The sequence below is a fragment of the Prunus avium genome, chromosome 2 (genome assembly GCF_965620075.1).
Source record: "Prunus avium chromosome 2, drPruAviu1.hap1.1, whole genome shotgun sequence".
NCBI lineage: Eukaryota > Viridiplantae > Streptophyta > Magnoliopsida > Rosales > Rosaceae > Prunus > Prunus avium.
Window position 1 is genome coordinate 6679462 of NC_142285.1, and position 20814 is coordinate 6700275.

The 20814-nt window shown below is 36.1% G+C and overlaps 2 protein-coding genes and 1 pseudogene across 3 annotated transcripts; 1 reads left to right on the plus strand and 2 right to left on the minus strand.

The window, feature by feature from the left end:
* Positions 1–5342: 5342 nt before the first annotated feature.
* On the minus strand, positions 5343–6836 carry LOC110747518 (chitinase 2-like). The gene is made up of 2 exons (XM_021947679.2): positions 6608–6836; positions 5343–6382 (listed from the first exon to the last, which is right to left on the minus strand). Exons 1-2 carry the CDS (start codon positions 6672–6674, stop codon positions 5544–5546), a joined length of 906 nt encoding a protein of 301 aa, XP_021803371.2. The 5' UTR covers positions 6675–6836; the 3' UTR covers positions 5343–5543.
* An 862-nt stretch (positions 6837–7698) lies between these two features.
* LOC110764922 (Cyclophilin-like peptidyl-prolyl cis-trans isomerase family protein) lies at positions 7699–11684 on the minus strand. The gene is made up of 7 exons (XM_021967970.2): positions 11358–11684; positions 11224–11247; positions 11025–11112; positions 10405–10497; positions 8758–8790; positions 8537–8593; positions 7699–7954 (listed from the first exon to the last, which is right to left on the minus strand). Exons 1-7 carry the CDS (start codon positions 11537–11539, stop codon positions 7844–7846), a joined length of 588 nt encoding a protein of 195 aa, XP_021823662.2. The 5' UTR covers positions 11540–11684; the 3' UTR covers positions 7699–7843.
* Positions 11685–12442: 758 nt separating this feature from the next.
* On the plus strand, positions 12443–14460 carry LOC148296364 (protein BRASSINAZOLE-RESISTANT 1-like; annotated as a pseudogene). The gene is made up of 2 exons (XR_015833931.1): positions 12443–12705; positions 12880–14460. The product of XR_015833931.1 is annotated as a protein BRASSINAZOLE-RESISTANT 1-like (transcript).
* The last annotated feature ends 6354 nt before the right edge of the window (positions 14461–20814 follow it).

Here is a 20814-nt window from a genome sequence, read left to right on the forward strand (position 1 = left end):
TGTGAGAGAAATGGTAGGATTTGGGGAGTGGGAAAGAGAGAAATGGTAGGATTTAGAAGACATTGAGAAAATGGTGGAGGAGTTATTTTGCTTTTAAAGAACGTATCACTTTGCGCGACGAAACAATATATTGGTCGCGCAAAGTGTTTAAAAAAAATTTTAAAAAAAATTCCCATTTTCGGTGCCCGCCAAATTTTTTCAGTTTTGCGCGACGAATTTATGGTCGCCCAAACTTTTGCGCGACCAAAATATTCCCGCGTCCCATTTTTGGTGCCCGCCGAATTTTTAGAGTATACTTTGCGCGACGAATATTTATATATTGGTCGCGCAAAGTCGAATTTTTTTTTTTAAAATCCCATTTTTGGTGCCCGCCAAATTTTTAGAGTATATACTTTGCGCGACGAATAATTATAAATTGGTCGCGCAAAGTCGAAATTTTATTTTCAAAATTCCCATTTTTGGTAACCGCCAAAATTTTTAGAATATATACTTTGCGCGACGAAAAATTATATATTGGTCGCGCAAAGTCGAAATTTTTTTTTTTTTTTAAATTCCCATTTTTGGTAACCGCCAAAATTTTTAGAATATATACTTTACGCGACGAAAAATTATATATTGGTCGCGCAAAGTCGAAATTGTTTTTTTTTTAAAAAATTCCCATTTTTTGCACACGCCAAAATTTTTAAAATATATACTTTGCGCGACGAATAATTATATATTGGTCGCGCAAAGTCGAATTTTTTTTTATTTTTTAAATTCCCATTTTTGGCACATGCCCAAATTTTGAGAGTATACTTTGCGCGACGAAATACTAAATTGGTCGCGCAAAGTGTTAAAAAATATTTAAAGCTACTAATAAATACATATACTATTCAATTTCTTAAGTGTTATATGTACAAAATAAATAAATTTAAAGCTACTCAACGATCCAACCTTCAAACTTGTTTGTTTATACTTCGAGATCATATACACCAAAATTCAGAAAAAATAAACATTAAGAGATCAATTTATTGGACAAAACATTTCGACGGTTATAAACGAAAAATCATGATTTAACGGTTATTTCAACCCTGATTTTGATGATTTTTTACAGCTACACTCCTTAACCCTATATGAATACAATGACTGCATTCGATCGTCAATTTAAAATATTTACACTAGTAGATACCACAAAATCTTATGTTATATTTAATAAAAATATAAATAAACTCTTATTTGTTAGTGAATATATTGTTTTCATGGCATACGCATTTTACAAAACTAGTTTCAACGATCCAACCGTCAAATTTGTTTGTTTACACTTCGAGATCATATACGCCAAAAATCGGAAAAAATAAACATTCAGAGATTAAGTAATAGGACAAAACTTTTCGACGGTTATAAACAAAAAATCACAATTTAACGGTTATTTCAACTCTGATTTTGATGATTTTTTACAGCTACACTCCTTGACCCTATATGAATACAATGATTGCATTCGATCGTCAATTTAAAATATTTACACTAGTAGATACCACAAAATCTTATGTTATATTTAATAAAAGTATAAATAAACTCTTATTTGTTAGTGAATATATTGTTTTCATGGCATATGCATTCTACGAAACTAGTTTCAACGATCCAACCGTCAAATTTGTTTGTTTACACTTCGAGATCATATACGCCAAAAATCGGAAAAAATAAACATTCAGAGATTAAGTAATAGGATAAAACTTTTCGACGGTTATAAACGAAAAATCACGATTTAACGGTTATTTCAACTCTGATTTTGATGATTTTTTACAGCTACACTCCTTGACCCTATATGAATATAATGAACCACTTCGATCGTCAATTTAAAATATTTACACTAGTGGATACCACAAAATCTTATGTTATATTTAACAAAAGTATAAATAAACTCTTAATTGTTAGTGAATATATTGTTTTAATGGCATATATATTCTATGAAACCAGTTTCAATGATCCAACCGTCAAACTTGTTTGTTTATATTTCGAGATCCTATACCCCAAAAATCGGAAAAAATAAACATTCAGAGATCACGTAATGGACAAAACTTTTCGATGGTTATAAACAAAAATCACGATTAAACGGTTATTTTAACTCCGATTTTGATGATTTTTTATAGCTACACTCCTTGACCCTATATGAATACAATGACTCAATTTGATCTTCAATTGAAAATATTTACACTAGTGGATACTACAAAATGTTATATTGTATTTAATGAAAGTTTATAAACTCTTAATTGTTAGTGAATATATTGTTTTGATGGCATACGCATTATACGAAACTAGTTTCAACGATCCAACCGTCAAACTTGTTTGTTTATACTTCGAGATCATATACGCCAAAAATTGAAAAAAATAAATAGATTATTATAATTAAACCCAATCCTAGGCATGTATTTATAAAAAAACCCATACACTATTTAAATATAGAAACACACCCAAAATCAACCTCAAAATCAACAATTGTATATTTTTTGGGTGTGTTTATAAATGGGTTTTGAGTGTGTGTAATGATGGGTTTTGGGTGTATTTATAAAGTATTTTGGGTGTTGGGTTTTTTTATAATTTCAGCCCCCATTTTGGGTGTTTTAGTGAAACCTCCAAAAATAAACATTCAGAGATCAAGTAATAAGACAAAACTTTTCGACGGTTATAAACGAAAAATCACGATTTAACGGTTATTTCAATTTCGATTTTGATGATTTTTTACAGCTACATTCCTTGACACTATATGAATACAATGAACCAATTTGATAGTCAATTTAAAATATATATTTTCTACAAAAACCCAATCCGAACTACAATAGTATATTTTTCTAACAAAATAATTTTTTTATTTTATTTATTTTTGTATAGACTTTGCGAGACGAAGATTATTATTTCGTCGCGCAAAGTCATCCAAATTTTTTTAAATTTTTAATTTTAATTTTAGTAAAGACTTTGCGAGACGAAGATTATTATTTCGTCGCGCAAAGGCATCCAAAAATTTTTAAAAATAATTTTTTATTTATTTATTTTTGTAAATACTTTGCGAGACGAATCACTATTCGTCGCGCAAAACTGCGTGCACCGAATTCTAGTATTCGTCGCCCAAAGTTACTTTTCGTGACGATGCTTTGTCGTCGCGCAAAGTGAGTTTTTGCGACGATTTTTTTTTCATTGCGCAAAATTGAGTCGCGTAAGACTTTGAGCGACGATGGTTAATATTTGTCGCGCAAAGTGACTTTGCGCGACGAATTTTGTTTCGTCGCGCAAGGGTTTTTTTTAGTAGTGCTATGGGGTTTGCTCTCCAAGTGTGCTTGTTCCTTCCTTCTTCCTTAACATTGCCAAAATAACTCCGATGAGAAGAAAACAAGCAAGAAAATTATGAATCAATAGGAATAAGAATAAGTAATAATTTATCTCTTTAAAAATAAATATAATAATTTCTGTTGCAAAGTGGTAGACTGGAATAAGTAAAAGATACCATAACTTTTTTAATTTTTGGTTTTTCCATGAGAGATGCTCAATCTTGTAATCAAGAGAAGAAAATATGATGCCAAAAAAAAAAAAAAAAATTCAAGAGAAGAAAATACGAAATATAAAAACGAATACTTTGGAAAATTTGTAATATTTCATCAACATTTACAAAATATAATTTGCCATATTTTCAATTTACAAATGATTAGAAAATCCACTTTCAACAAAAAAATAGTAGATAATAAAGAAACGAATTTTTCTATCCTAATCCAATTACAAATGGAAGAAAAACTTTTGTCCAAACTATACAAGCTAATCCCATTTTTCTAGGGTTTTAGCGTGTTGCTCAAGTTACAAGCTAGATATAAACCCCAAAGTATTAGGTTTCCTTCTTCGTTGCTTTGATATATAATTATTAAGTACTAGGGTTTCCTTGTTACTATTTCCTTCACTGCTCTCTACACCATGGTTTCTTCTTTGAATTTCAAGCGCAATAGGATGGCCACTGGCCGCAGCAGAATCCCCAGCAACTCCATCCCTCAAGCTTTGTGTCCCGATCCCATCATCAATCTCGCACAAATGGCTGCGGTCAAGGCCCGAGAGGCTGCAGAAGCATACTTCACGCTTCGACACTTCGACTGTGCGATCATGCAGGCAAGGGCAGCCAAAGAGTTGTATCCAGATTTCCCTGGTATGGACAACTACATGGCTGCATACCAAATTCATTCTGCCCTATCACACAAGAAAAACTGGTACCATGTTCTTGGCATCCCCAACCCTGCTGTTGCCGACTCTGAAGCCATCAAGAAACAATACAAGAGATTGGCACTTGCCTTGCACCCTGACAAGAACGGGTCTATTGCTGCCGATGGTGCTTTCAAGTATGTTAAAGCAGCCTGGGATGTTCTCTCCGACCGTGCGAAAAGAGAGGCTTACGACAAGTCTTTAAGTCCGAGGTCTCAAGGGGCTCGTGGTTCCAATAACCGCAAAACAGCGCAACAGCAGAGGTCCAATGCCTGTTCTCGCAAAAGGGCCGGCCCTGATGCTAATTCTACCGGAGGAGATGGGAGTTTCTACAAGAAAACCATTAAGATTGTAAGAAAATCAAATCCAGGCCAAAGGGCGACTGTTGTGATGTTATCAGTCTGCCGGGTGGCTTAATGTTACTTGATTTGTAAATTGCCTCGAATTTTAGGGTGATTATTGTTGTATGTAACTACTTGATATTCAATACAACTTTTGTTGAAATAATTTTGAACCTAATTCTCATGTCTATAGTAGATTCTGCCAATTACCAGGGTAGGGCATGGGGTAGAAATCAATTGGTTAATACTCAAAATTGGCAGATTTATTACACCATCTAAAAACACCTGAAACCCAAAATCCACCTAAAACCCCAAGCATGCCTATGCGATTTGCTACGAGTCTCTTCAAAAGTTACAAGTTTCTGTTGAAAAAGACTTAACAGATTTTTGATATGGTTAGAGATGACAGGTCTTCCTCATGATCGATTCATGCCCTATTGTTGCCTGAGTATCAGCCATGCCTAGCTTAATAGCGAGTAGGAATAACTGTTGAAGTTTTCCAAAACCTGAAGAGGAAACTTTGTGGGTGAATTTGCCCTGGGTCTCTCATATTGTGGGGCATCAAGAGCCTATTTGGCCAATCTGGAACTTCAAAAAGTTGGGGTTTGATTAATTTGACTTGTATGGGGTTTGCTCTCCAAGTGTGCTTGTTCCTTCCTTTCTTCCTTTTCCATGACAAGTCTTTGTGAAATAACTCTGATGAGACGTAAAAAGAATCTCAGTTTTGAGTTGTAACAAGCAGATACAGTTAGGATTAATTACTTTTTTGTTCTTCCCATGAGAGATAAATCAATCTGTTTTGAACAAGCAATAGTACATAGAAAACTGATACATACAATACAGAAGTCACAAGTACATAATTTACTTACATAACAACTCAAAATGAAAAAAAATCTTATCATATGCGCAGAAAAAAAAACGCTCTCACATGCATGAGAGCGCATGCTAAGAGGCTAGTTTATTACAATCACACGACTGCCAGTATAATTAATTATTATTAGTAGAATTGAGCAAGAAAGCTTGTGATTTTCTCTCATAGTAAAAGTTGTTGGTAGAAGAAGCATCAGCTGAGAAGATCATGACTCCATTAATTTCAAATCCATTTTTCTCCAACAGACTCAAAGCATCAAAAAATGCATTTCCCTGAATCCCTCTTCCATTTACTTCATAGCTAGGCAACAACTTATCCTTTCCAAATTGCTTGGCCCGATATGTGTAGGCATCTAAATACCCTTTTGGGGTGTTAACCTTGTCAGTGTAGAACTGGTGGTTGACATAGTCTATAACATCTCCATAACCATCAAAGAGTAGAACATATGGCGCAGCCGTACTATAAAATGGCGCAATGCTAGCTACAGAGATGAGCCTTTGTTTTTTCAAACGGGTGATGAGCTCGCCGATGCAAAAAGCGAAAGAACTTGCTGAGTTACTGCTCTTCTGGTTCGGGAAATTTTCGTAGTCTATGTCAATGCCGTCAAGATGGTAAGTGGTGATTATGGAACCAAGAGATGAGACAGCATTGGATATCCATAAGTTGGGGTCTGTTGGATTGTACCAACGAAGGACTTTTTGACCTAAGCTCCAACCTGAGAGGCTTGCCAAGACTTTTACGTTAGGGTGGCTTTTCTTTATGGCTGCAACAGATTCTGGGGTTAATGTAGTCTGCCAGTATGGTGAGAATGTCCCATTTTGTGGATTGCCTGATGCATCTGCATCAATTGCAAAGCTGAGTATGAAATTGAAGTCAATTTCATCTTCGATCGGTACAGAGTCAAATTTTATTGGAATTCCTGTGGCTCCAATGTACTCCATCATCAACTTTCCATCTGAATCATGCATAGATAATTTGAACAGTTAGCCACAACACAAAAGATTAGATAGCTAGCTTAATAGCATCTACTTATAAATAGTGAAAGCAAATATTTGTGGTACAAATGAAAAACTAAAATTTCACGTAGATGCTATAGCACGCAACGATGCGCTAGGAATCATGGATTCTTTATAAGCTATGTATATAGTGAGAAATTAGAGAAAATAGTTAGACTGCATACCACAAAATTGCTGAAACATGAATGCAGCTGCAGCAACATGAAGGAGAAAGAGTTGAAGTTGAGCCATTCTACTTGGTTGTCAATTATCTTGAATGAAGATGAAGAACCAATGAAGAAAGCTGTAGTTTTTATAAATCTATTGAAGTTCACATCAAGCCGGCCAGCGCCAATGGAGCATATTTGCACAATTGGAGAAAGCTGGTAAGATCGTGATATCTATAATGAAATGATTGATGACAAAAAAGAATTTTGAAGGTTACAAGAATTTCATGAAGGAGACAGAGTTGAATTTGAAGCATCCTGCTTCGGTTGTTTGCTTGAATGAATACGAAGTAAAAAAAGAATAAGTAAAGCTCTGGCTTTTATAAATCTATTGAAATTCACATTAAGCCGGCTAAAACCAATCTAGCATATGCATTTAAATGTATAATATTCATATATGCACAAATGGAGCTGGAAAGATTGTGATATAAAGGACAAAAAGAAATTTCTGAAGGTTACAAGAGTTTCATCTATGTTTGTTTCATAATTAGGGAACTAGTCAAATAAATATTTGGTTACTGTTTTTGTGACACTATCAAGGTTCAGCCAATGTTGCAGTTCCTTGAAGGAAAAAATAAGCATCTTTCTAGCATCACACCCTGACAAGAATGGCTCCGTCGTTGCCGATCATTGCACAGTTGGTGCTGTTAAGCTCTTTCGAATGGCCTTGGACATCATCTCCGACCCTGTTTTTTCCTATCCCATTTTTGTACTGTTGTTTAAGTGTCTGATTTGGTGTTATGTTATGACCTAATATTTGTTCTAAAACGCATTGAAGTAGATTCTTCCTCTGATCTTACTATACGCACCTTTCTGGTCTGATTTATAGGCTTCACATACCCCAAATGAAATTAAACTCTTCTTTGCAGGGATGCAAATGATATTCACACAACTGAGACCAATCAGGTCAAGAAGTTGGTACCTATTTCTTGTTTATAACCCCAAAAAATAAACCCCGCGATATAAATTGAATACCGGTTGGCTAAAAGGGAAGGGAAATGAGAAGATGGCTATTCAGGAACGCAAAACAGTTGCAATGGCTGTCAAAGTTACATACAAAAAACCATCTTCATATATTTTCATTAGAATGAGACTAATAGAATACCTTTTTCTTTTTCTGGGAAAATTAACATTCTATTGGTTACAGGAGTTCTTATAGTTAATCCACAACAGAACTGCTTCTAAACTCAGGATTTACATCTCCCCACATTCAGCAATTACACAAGCTAGTTTGGGGCGATTGTTGGGTCCTGTAGCCACATTCTCAATCTTCCTAACCACCAAAAGGCCATCTCCAAGTACTCTCTGCATACAAATTAACAAAACAAAGGAAAACAGGTTCTCAGTACCACTATATAACTGGAAGGTTTAAAGGGAAACAGGTAATTTCAGGTTGAGCAACAAGAGGGGTATAGTCAGTGGAAATCCATATAGGTTGCCAGTCTTTGGAAATATAGACATAAGATAATGCAACTCCACTCTACCAAAATTGAAAACTACAACTATACAAAAAGTTTGTTTTGCACACTCAAGGGGGTGTGAATTTTTGGATCCTAAATTCATTTTTAGGTAAAACATTTCCCAAGGGAATCTAACACGCCATAGGCTGATATCAGATCTTGGCTTGGGCATGGTTAGGGACAAAGTATATCACAGTTTTCATGCCGGATTGACTTTCACCTTAATGCTTAGGCTTTTGTGTCACCTCAAGTTTAATATCAGCGTTACAAGCCCATAGGGTAATACTTGTTCCTCTATATGGCTCTTTTATTTCTTGGGTAAGTGAATCATATGACCCTCTATCATTGATAAGTAATCAGGCCCCTGGTATGTTTGAGTAAAATAATTTATATATCAGAAGAATAGAAAGAAGGAATCATAGCTTACCCCGAACACAACATGCTTATTGTCAAGCCAGTCACATTTTGAGCAAGTGATAAAGAACTGAAATGGATAAAAGAAAAAAGGAACATTAATCAATAGAACCAAAAATTTTCAACTCTTTGTGCAGGTATGTGTGCATGTGTGTGTGTGTGTGTGTGTGAGAGAGAGAGAGAGAGTTTTTTTTTTTTTGGTTGGAGACAGAGAGTTTGAGTTGCTGAAATTACCTGGCACCCATTGGTATTTGGTCCACTATTTGCCTGAAAAAAGAGCACACGATTTTATCCATTCAGTCTTAATAAAACAATCTCATATTGGAGCGCACACACAGGACAAAAATGAACACATATTGGAACACACACACACACAATACACAGAAATTCCTTCAGGAGTGGGATCCCTTGGCTGTTCACACGGCAACAAGGGCTGTTTGAACAGCATGTCAATTGGTTGATGACTTGGAATAGAAGCCATTTACAGTTTACGTTTAAGTTTTGACTAACTCCTAAAACCCAAGAGTTAAGAAACCTAAACTATAAGCTCTAAACGGGTGCGCTTTGGCAGACTAGCGCTGTTCTGGAAGGCCAGATGTGTTGTTCGTATGCTGTGTGATCCCTCTAAACAAGGTCCCGTCAAAGAAACAACCTATATAAAATGTATTTATATAATGAGGAAGGATCCATGACACTATTTTTTACACAAGTTGTGAACCATTAGATTGAGTGCCATGGATCCTACTAATCTCAGCGATTAGTAGTGTCTACATCTAATGGTTAAAAACTTGTCTCAACTTGCATTAAAAAAAAATAGTACCATGGATCCTTCCCCTCATAGATATACATTATAAAAAAGTAACTCATATGGGAACACAAATGAAAGACAAAAAAGTATGATAGCTTCAAATTTAATCTTGTATTATCAATTTGAACATGAAAAACTAGAATTCTATTAAAAAGAGTGGCCTAATTCTATAAGCAATTTAAAATAAAATCCCACAAGGAGAAGCAAATAATAAAAGTAATAAAACCCCAGTAAGACAAAATAAAGTAAACAAAATGCTTGGGAAAATACTAACAATAGATTATTGGGACATCCCAATTCCCATCAATCCCAGTGTTGTTTCCATGTTCTAAATGAATAACTCAGTAACCCAAAAAACGATTGAGGTTTGGCACAAAAACTAAGTGAGATTACAGCTACTGCGGACATATATACACAGTACAACGTTAAATCTCTTACACACATCTTAAATGCGTTTAGAAGCAAGTAATGAGTATGAAAATATTCAACCCATGAAGGAGGGGAAAAGAAAAGCAGGACAAAAAGCCTTTTTTCTTTCATAGACAAAAAGGTCTGCCACACAGAAATATCAAAAGACTTTCACAAATTAATTACACTATCCCAAAGTAAGAAGTCCTATTTTAAAAGACTGACCCAAATTCCACCTAAAAGAAAATTCTGTTAAGACTTTAAACTGCAAACTCAATCACCTATAAGTAAATCAATGCCAATGGGGATCTTAAATTGAAGGACTAATCATCACCATCACTATAAACTATAGCCTAACAATTTCGCAGCTTATACCTATTGTACAATATATGAGATACAAATGAGTGATTGAAAAAACCCAAATCAAATTAGAACTTAGACTATTGCCTCTCAATGTACAAATTTTTTATTAAAGGATTGAATGTAAAGTTTAACCAATTCTAAATTCTCAACATGAAAAAAAAAATAAAAAATTATTGCACATGATAAGTGTGTAAAATAAGGCAAGATAAAAAAACCAAGAACCTGGAAAGATATCTTCCAAAACTATGGGGAAAACATAGTAAGAGTTATTCAATACTAAATGTACAATGGAAAATGCATACCATCGACAAAAGGCCAGGACCAGTGTGTTTGGCATCAAAAGTCTCATCATCGAACTGATGTCCATAAATGGAAACACATCCACTACCATCACCCTGCAAAGCAAGAACTTCATTATACGCGTCTTATAACAACAAGAGAAAAGAAAAGGAAAACTGTCATAGCTGAAATGATCGTAATTAACTAAAATGGTTTTTTTTTCTTAATAGGATAATGTTAATTCTAGATGAACAATTGTTATGGCCAGGGCATTGCAGAACCCTCACGAATGGGTACAGCGTCCTTTATATGTGGTCTTTCTAGCCGTAACATTTTTTGCTGGAAATAGCATTTTCTTTTCTTTATCCACAAAGAAATTGTTTAATAAAGAGAAGAAAAAAAAAAGATGATGATTGTAAGCAGTGTTGTGTACTGACTAGATATGATCAGGGCAGAGCACATTGAATATGTTTACAAGAAAAATTATAAGTTTCCTAGCTGATACATAAGTTTACATATTCATATTTAGAAAATGGTAACAAACCCAGCATGGCAACTGTACACCTTACTTTTTTTCTTTCGAAGAATTGAAACCCAAATTATATTTGAAAGCATAGATAATAATAGAAGAAAGAGCAAAGACCTTGAGAAAATCACCAGCTTGAATCATAAAATCCTTAATGACCCTGTGGAACTGGCACCCCTTGTACCCAACTGGCAATCCAGCTTTTCTGCCAATTCACAAATCCAATTTTTACAATATACCCCCCCAAAAAAAAAAAAAAAAAAAACCCCCCAATAGTACAAAAAGAAAAAAAAAAATAGTGAAAATGAAGCTCTACCTGTACTCGCCAGTGCAGAACTGCCTGAAACAAGTAAAAGAAGACACAAAAGAACTCAATTAGGAATGAAACGACGGCAAAAAGTGGATCACAAAAGAGAGCAACAATAAAGCAGAACGCGAGAGTGGCAATGCCTGAAATTTTCCGCGGTTTTAGGGGCAATATCAGCGAAGAGCTCCATCTTGATGCGACCAGCGGGAATGGTACCGATGGTAATGTCGAAGAAGACGACTGGGTTCTTAGGGTTCGGAGGCCGCACGTGCCACTCCACTCCTCCTCCTCCTCCTCCTCCTGCGTTCCCTCCACCTGATGCCATTGAATTGATACGACAAACCCACACACACAGAGTCACAGAAATGAGCTCAGAGAACGCGAACACTGCCGAGTCTGAGAGATTTATTTCACTTCGCTGTAAGTAAAAAGCTTAAGCTAGGTTTTATCTTGGGTTTTAGCAGGGATGACTCAGAAATCGGACGCAGCCTGTTTTCAATACCATTGGGCTTGCCCAAAAGATATCTAGTCCATAATGGTGGGCTCTATACCCGGAGCTCTATATTCCAAGCTTTATATTTTTTATAATGTAATTCAGTTTACGTGCTAAATTTTTTTTGTTATGTACTTATTTTGTGCTAATGTATGTGTTATATTAGTTTTTTTTTAAGGAACATTTCAACTAAAAAAATTAAAAATTTGGACAAAATTCTGAAAATAAAATTTTATTTCATACTGAGATGAAACATACGGTTTTGATCGAATGTCAAATAATAACGGATGTAGATGGATGCAACTCCTCATCTTTATGACTTTCATCCATACCTCATTTTCTTTGTGATATAATTATGGGGAGTAGATTGATGCAACTCCTCATCTTTATGGTTTTTATCCATACCTCATCTATTTTGTCAAATAATAATGGCTTAATTGCTACAGTGCCCCCTGAAACATTGGTCAATTCTCACTAAACCCTCTTAAAGTTAAAGTGACTCACTTTGCCCCATTGACCGATGTTTTGTGTCCCACTTTGCCCCTCATCGTCAAGTCTGTTAAAAATTCCGTTAAAAATGCTGACGTGGCACTAATGGGACCCACTATTTTGCTAAACTAAATGCCATGTGTGAAGAAAAAATAATTAAAAATTAAAAATTGTCTTTTAAAAAACTTAATTTAACTATTAAAAAAATTAATAATACTTTAAAAAACTTAATTGCACAGCGCCTGATACTGAGAGAGAAAAGAGAGGGAAGATAATTGATCAGAGAATGCCGTCGGATGGAGCCACGTCTGCTGTGACGGTGGCGCGAAGGAAGCCATTGTGGAGGGAGAGAGAGGAGTAGGAGAGCCATAGCTGCGAAGATATTCGCAAGGCTCCGAGCTCAGGGCAACTTCAATTTTCCCAAGCACAGCGACAACAACGAGGTATTGAAAGCTCTCTGCCTCCAGGCTGGCTGGACCGTCGAAGACGATGGCACCACCTATTGCAAGGTCCCACTTCCCTTCTCTTCTTCAATTCACTTAATTGTCCCAATTCTTCAATTTCTTTTTTAAATTTCTAATTATTTTCCCATAATTGTCATAGCTCAGATCCAAAGGAAAAATCCACCTGAAAATTAATATACTCATGAATTCTAATAATGTGATGGTGGTGGTGTTGTACAGGGATTGAAGCCAACCCAAATTGATACACCAGGCACATCAACCATGATCAGCCATTACTCTTCTCTAAATCCTAGTCCAATCCCATCCTACCAAGCCAGTCCTTCGTTGTCTTCCTATCCAAGCCCAAGCCGTTTCGATCCCAGCACTAATTCATCCAATCCCAGTCACTATCCGTGCTCTGCAATTCCTTTGTCTCTCCCTCCTCTGCGAATTTCCAATGGTGCCCCTGTAACCCCACCGCTCTCATCCCCAACCTCCAGAAACCCCAACCCAATTCCAAACTGGGACTCCATTGCTAAACAGTCCATGGCCTTTTTCGATTACTCGTTTTATGCTGTCTCTGTTTCAGCTAGCCTGACCCGTCACCAGCTCCATTTTCTAGCTGGTACCATTCCCGAATGTGACGTGTCTGATACTTCCACTTTTGATTCTGGGCAATGGGTTTGCTTCCAGAGATTTGCTCCTTCTCTGTCAGTAATGCCAGCCTCTCCCACTTTCAATCTTGTAAAGCCTGTTGTTGCTCACCAAAACTTGCCTGACAGTGAGATCCCAAAGGTAAAGCCATGGATTGGAGAGAAGATTCATGAGGTGGGATTGGATGATTTGGAGCTCACACTTGGAATTTTTAATTTTTGTTCTTCACACATGGCATTTAGTTTAGCAAAATAGTGGGTCCATTGGTGCCACGTCAGCATTTTTAACGAAATTTTTAACAGACTTGACGGTGATGGGCAAAATGAGACACAAAACATCAGTCAAAGAGGCAAAGTGGGTCACTTTAACTTTAAGGGGGTATAGTGAGAATTGACCAATGTTTCAGGGGGCACTGTAGCACTTAAGCAAATAATAAGGGAGGGTAGATTGATGTAACTCCTCATCTTTATGGCTTTCATATATACCTCATCTACTTTGTAAGAGTAGATGGATGCAACTCCTTATCTTTATTGCTTTCATCCATATCTCATCCACTTTGCTAGATAATAATGGGGGTAGATGAATCTGTTCCCCTATAAATTTCAAGCGCTCAATACTTGAATACACCACATCCAACTCCTTCTATTTTCACAATTCCTTTCTCTCATACTACTACAATGTCCGATAACGACTCTTCCAATGGTGAGACTGATGCCCACTTAAGCTCTTTTCTCTCGAGAATTTCATATTTGTAAGACTTCATGACTTCATTAAGCTCTCTACCTTCTTGAGTGCTTGCTTCTATTAGCTCTTTTGGTTCCAATTGCCCTTCGACGTGGGTTCGAGGTTTGCATGAACTCTTGAGTTTCAAGAATGGTCTCCATCGACGAATCTTCGTCTTGTGAAGTTGAGGCACCTATTGGAGATGTGTTCACATAGGGGGAGGATTGGTATCCTTCAAATGGTTGTCACTTATGGGCATGCTGGACAACATTCTAGTAGTGGTCAAGGAGGAATGGTTTTTGTTCCCTCTCAAAATACATCCGTTTTGGATCTTGTAGCTATAGATGTGATGAATAAGAATTTAAAATAGTTGGCAAAAAAATCTAATATGGTAAATAATATAAATTCCAAAATTATAAAACTCACATTGTCAACTTCGTTTTACCCACTCCTGTTTAGCCTTCCCACATTAGGAACACACTATGAGAATTTGGTGCACGAAGCACTGATGTTCGTGCAACGAGATTTCAAGATCTTTGATGTCTTCACTTTCTTGCCCCTAGAGTGAAACTGTAAAAATTGATCTTTGATCCGATTCCTCATGGTTCCACTTGATTGTGAATTTCCAATAATTGGATATTCACTAATGACAATCCAAGCTCGAAAGAGAGCTATGTCTTCATTGACAACGTAATTAGCACCCTTTTATTTTGAACCTTCAGCCATTTGTGGAAGAGAGATTAAGCAAAAAATATGAACAAATAAGGAAATTTTGTGAGTGAAAAGTTTGATAAACTTGAAGAATATTGGTGTGAAAAATTTGAGATGAAATTTGGTTATTTATAGTTTATAAATAAATTAGTCATTAGCTGTTATACATGAATTGATTTTTTTTTGGGAGATTCACTATTATACCCAATATAGGAGCCCAAATTATATATAAAAAAAACCCTATATGAAATGGACTTTAGAAACACACCAAAAGCCCATTTACAACATAACAAAAAGACTTTTAACTTATTTTAAATTATAAAACTGTCATTGATTTCTTAAAACAAACCCAACTCCAAAACCTCATAAATAAAAAACCCAAAACACCCAATAGGGCGTCAAAGTAATTTAGTAATCAAAATTGAATTCAATATCGCCAACTGTCATTTTTTGGGTTTTTTTTTGGGTTTGTTTATAGAAATTAAATGGTGTAGGGTTTATTTATAGTTTTAGTACTAAAAATGGGTATTTGACTAAATATCTCTTCTTCTTTTTTTAACATTATAGCCGTTGCATTGATTAGATGCATATAGCTAGCCGTTGCATCCATGTTTTAATTTTATTTTAAATGAAAATCAAGTCAAAATTTACCATTATTTTTAAAGAAAATAATATTTTATGTTGTTCAGAAGTAATCCATTAAATGGCCTTTCAACTAAAAAATAAATCCATTTGATGGCAAATAGTTAGAATATGGAGGGTTCATAGGGAGAGTAAAAAGTTGTAGTCAAACTTAGAGAGTGACTTTGCCGAGTTCCTACCTTTTGCAACCCAATGGTAGTTGAGCCCTATTTAGAACCTCCATTGGGCTTGCTCTTAGTTACAATTCATACTTGATATGGGTATTCCCAATTAACATTGGGTCGGGTCTCCAATAAGCATGCGATACCCATATTAAATTTGAGCTCTTAAAGGAGAGGCTCATACCAGAAAAGAGATGAAAATGGCCCCCAAGAAGAGGGGAATTATATAGAGGTGTAAAACGAGTCAGACCGGTCCATATATGGCATATAGCTCGTTTAAAGATAGTTTGGCATAGCCCGTTTGTTGGTATTGCATGTTCAATCCCTATTGTTTTTTCTTCTACTTTGTAGGGTGAAGCTTTAGTCATACAGAATGCGTTGTCATAGACATCTCATCTTCATTTATAAAATTTGGATATGGAAGGTGATTCTAAGAGTTTTATTCAAATCCTCAATCATCAAATCTCACCTCCATGGAACATTAAAAAAATTATTCAAGATATTTGGCAGCTACTACAAGGTTTCAATTGGTTCTCCCTAGTCCCTAAAACATACCAAAGTGGAAATCAATATGATCGCCAATTCTTTGGCTAAGAAAGGACACTTTTGTTTGGACACTTGTATTTAGTCAAGTAATTTGCCTTTGGAAGTTTTGTTTGTATATTGATATGTATGGTTTAAAGGTGGATCTTCTTTGTAATCTATTTTCTGTTAAAATATAAATGATTTTTTTTTTTTTTGCCTATGTAATGAAATGACAAATCCAAACACTACTTTAATTAACTTAAATTATAAGGGAGATTTCATTTTCATCTCGTAAACATTTAAATCATTTATGAATTCATGCAAATAGGCGGCTCACCTGCGTTGCAAAATGGGAGTGACACATGTACATAAAATAAATCTTTGTTTTCTTGTTATTAATTTACTAGTGCTTGTTGTTAATTTCCTTAATAGTTGTATTCTAAGGCGTAGTAAAAGTATGACCGAGCTGCGTAGGTCAAGATGAGAGGGCTAGGATGGAGAGGGGGAAATAAATTGGGTGTGCGATGATAGTTCGTTCGATAAGGTAAGTGATGATAGAATTCGTTGGGTCCGAGCGGCGGACAAGTAGATGAGGAAATTGATTAGGGGTTGAAGGAAGAGGTAGCCGATGACGACCATGACGACTGATCGGTGCATATTTACATATCATTTTGTACCCTTCTAGCTTATGATTTGGTTATGTTTTTGAGTTAAACTTGTGCTTTTAATCCTTTTTGTGTTTATCTTTCAGTTCATTGAGCTTTAGGTAATAATGAGGGCTTTGGATAGTAAATGATGCAATCCATGCATGTTAGGGCCTAATTTGGATGAATGGATGAAGAGCTTAAAGACAAACTCAATTTTGGCTACAGTCCCCTGCCAGCCCAGTTTCGTAGGTCATATTGCAAGCTTTGTTTCAGCAACCTACATAGCTCGGATGAGGCCACATTCTTCATGAAAGTTGTTCCAATGGGTGTTTAATATAACATATCCAAAATTCAGCCCCATTGGATAAATATGGAGTCTGTTACCTAGCAAACACAGAGCCATGCTCAGGATGGATTTTATCAGCGCGCAAAATGAGTTAGCAATTTGTTTTGGCCTTAACTTCCTCCTCCGACCTTGGATTGGCCCAAATGATATATGGCTGGAAAGAAGACATTCTGAACTTCAAGTTTGAGTGCTTAAAGTCTTAATTTGCTTAAGGGAAGCCCAATTCGTAAGCCCTTGAAGTTGCTGGTCATGCTGACCTCAGGATGAGCTATTATTTCTGGTTGGAAGCTTGGTCATGGTGACATGAAGATGAGCTAGGGCTGCTGGTGGGATTTATTAGTGAAGTGCATCAACCATTTCAGATTTTATAATGGAAGTGTTGTATGCATTAGTGAAGTGCATCAACCATTTCAGATTTTATAAAACAAAGTGTTGTATGCATTAGCCATACTTAATTCAGATTTTCAGCTTCCTTAGGCCTATATATAGTGAGGTTTCCCAAGCTTGTAAACACACCCCAAGGGGGGGAGCTCTCAAACACTTCTCTAGAGCTCCCTTCCCTTCTCTCCCTCAAATTCTCTTAGTTTCATTTTCTAGTTTTCAATTGTAGTAATGAAATATTTGTGCTGAAATTCTCCTTAAGTTTTTCTTAGTTCCACTTTACTTTTCATTATGTAAATTCTTTTCTTTAGTTTCAAGTTTGATTAGTTTCCAAGTTTCAATTATGGTTTTTGTTCTTATTCATTATGCTTATAAGTTAATATGCTAGTTTGAATGATTGATCACCATTTAGGCTTGCATGTTAGCTATCTTGGTTTGAATTAAGAGTAGACACCATGCTTTAATTCGAATTGAACTATGAATAGGAAGAGTATGTATGGACATTCGACAACAGGGATTAGATACATGCTTGGTTGTTTAAATTGTTCTTCTATGCTTAATGGGTTCCTAATGCTTAATTTTAGGTTAGACAACAAATGATCAAATTAGGGAATTAGGAACACAAGGTTATGACCACACACCATGGCTTAACCATACTTTAGCTAGAATCAATCCATTAATCTAATTGAACTTGGGAACTTATTTGCTTGAGTTACTTTCTTATTTTCTTTTTTCCTTCTTTCATGTTCTTTGTTTTTGTTTCTGTTTTGTATAGGGAAAATGAATTGGATCATTCAATCACCAATCCTCGTGGGATCGACCTCGCACTTACATATGCTATACTACCAAACGGCTCGTGCACTTGCGAGTATCACAAGTTGAGGATGCAACTGAATCCATTTTGGTGCAGCTGTATCTACGCAACAAGTTTTTGGCGCCGTTGCCGGGGATCGGTAACATTGTTTGATTCTATTTGGCTTTCCTACTTTATTTTATTTGTTTTTCTTAATTAGACAATTTCTTGTTTTAAAGTTAATGACGTTAATGGACAAGTTGTGTTTGTAGTCCAACAGAAAAGGACAATTGCCCAACAAGCAAGAGAACTGGGTTTAAGTCCCAGCTTACACAACCCATTGGTGCTTGTTACTTTGAAGCATGAAATTGGATGTGTGTTGATTTTCCTTTTCATTTTAGTTTTTATTTCCTAATCTTTTAACTCTGTTTCAAGTTTTCTATATTTGTTTTAAGCAATTTATGACAGCTTAATAAAAATGGAGAGAGATGGCAACCTCAATCATAAGAATGGGAAGTGTGGAGCAATGGGAGAAGTCGCGACCTCCAAGTGCATCACATTCGACCTAATCGCTTCAAGGGGGAGCATTTCAATCCTTTCTCTTCTTTGAATTCTGTTTATTTCCGTAGTTGTTTTTGCCTTTTGGTCCGCGCTGAGTTCTTTGTTTTTCTATGCTGAATCTAACCATATAAACAACGTGAAATTTGGACTTACGGTTGGAAAGTTATAGCCTAAAAACTGAACACATGTCGAAGCTGAAAAACAGAGAAACGAATCTGTCCAAATGGTGATAAACGGGTGATAGAAAGTGTTGTTTGTGTTTTTCTTTGGTTTATTGGTTTGTTTCTTTTAGTACAACAATTTATGTTGTTTGTTTGAATTTGTTTAGAGTACTTAGTTCATTTTCGTTTATGGTTTGTTGTTCCATTTTATCTTAATTTGTTTTTGTTTCTTATCTTAAAAATTTTAAAAAGATTTTTCATATGAGCTGACTTATGGTAACTCCAGTGAGCACTTCCGTCAATACAGTGTCTAGGAGTTCTATAGGCGACACCTTCGGTGTCTAAGAAGTTTGGGTTTTAAGCGGGACCATTGTGACCCCTCCAACCTTCCCGGATCCCCTGGCTGTGTTTTCTGAGGCCCTTAACTGGTCATCCGTGAGTTGCTTGTATATTTGTGTGTTTTTAAATTAAGTTTTCTTTATTTTCTTTGTTTTCTTTTCTGTTGAGTCTTTGTTTTTGTTTTGTTACGTTAGTTTATTTATTTACGTGATATGGTTAGTTAGTTTATTTCTGAGTGTTAAAACACTTTTTTTTAATTTCAAACATTGCATTAAAAAAAAAAAAAGAAACACAAAAACAAAAACAAAACAAAAATAAAAACAATAAAAATAAAAAAACAACATCATCATCATCTTCTTCTTCATCTTCTTCATCTTCTTCATCTCCATCATCATCATGGCTTGCCTCTATTTTCTCGCACTTGTAGAATCTGCAGCAGCTCCACATGGTCCTCATTTTTTCTCTGCAGTGCTTCCACGTGCTGATTGGCACAATAGAGCCGCTTCTGCAAGTCCGCCACCATAGCCTTCAAGGAAGCTATTTCCTCGCTCATCGCGGCACACTCTCGTGTTCTCGCCAGCAATCGCATGCCCAAATTGGTAGCCGAGACCGCGTGGAGTACAGTTAAATTGTGGGACTCCTCCACCGCTGCCTTGTCAGACCTCTGTGCCACATGCAGATGATCTGTCGGTGTGAGCTTGTTACCAATCATGCCTCCCAGCAGCGCTGCTCTGTTCGGCATTGCCTCAGAAAAGTTCGGTATTATCTCAGCAAAGTTTGAGGCCGTACCGTGATGATATGTGGAGTTTGGGAAGACATGGTTTGGAGGAACCCTTATCTGCGCATTCGGTGGTGCAAGTGAGAGCTCAAGGTTGAGATCATCAAGGTGAGTGCATGAGGATGCCATTTGTTTTGCTTCTGAATTTTTTGATGTTTTTCCTTGAGTTTGCAGGAAGAAATGCTGGGTATCATCCGCTTGCAGAAATGTGGTTTAAATAGACATATGCTGATGAGAGAGAGCCAACACCATTTCGGATTTCCCGGGCATGCTCGACCTAATCGCTTCAAGGGGGAGCACCTTTACTTTACTTTACTTTTTTTCCTCCGTGTTTTCTGGTGTTTAATATTTTTGCCCGTTACTTTCATTTTCTAGAGCTTTGTGTTTTTGCTTTTCCCTTTCGGCTATCATCTTTAGTTTATTTTAGTTAGGGAAATGTGTTTTCTTTTCCGTTTGTCGTCTTTGTTTTATTTTAGTTGGGAAGTGTGTTTTCTTTTTCTTTTTTTCTTTTTCTTTCTGCAACCTTACTCTTTTATTTCCGAAACAAAATAACGAAAATACAAAAACAACAAAATAAAATAAAAACAACAATAATGCAGTAGGAAATCATTTCTTCTCGGTGCTTGGTGTCTCGGCCATTGGAGCTTTGAGTTTGGCCCTCTGGCTGTCCTCTTCCGGGGCTTCACGCACAGCTTCTTGGGGCTCATCACTTGAGCTCCCAAAGATCGCAATCTTAGCTTGAGCGTAACTACT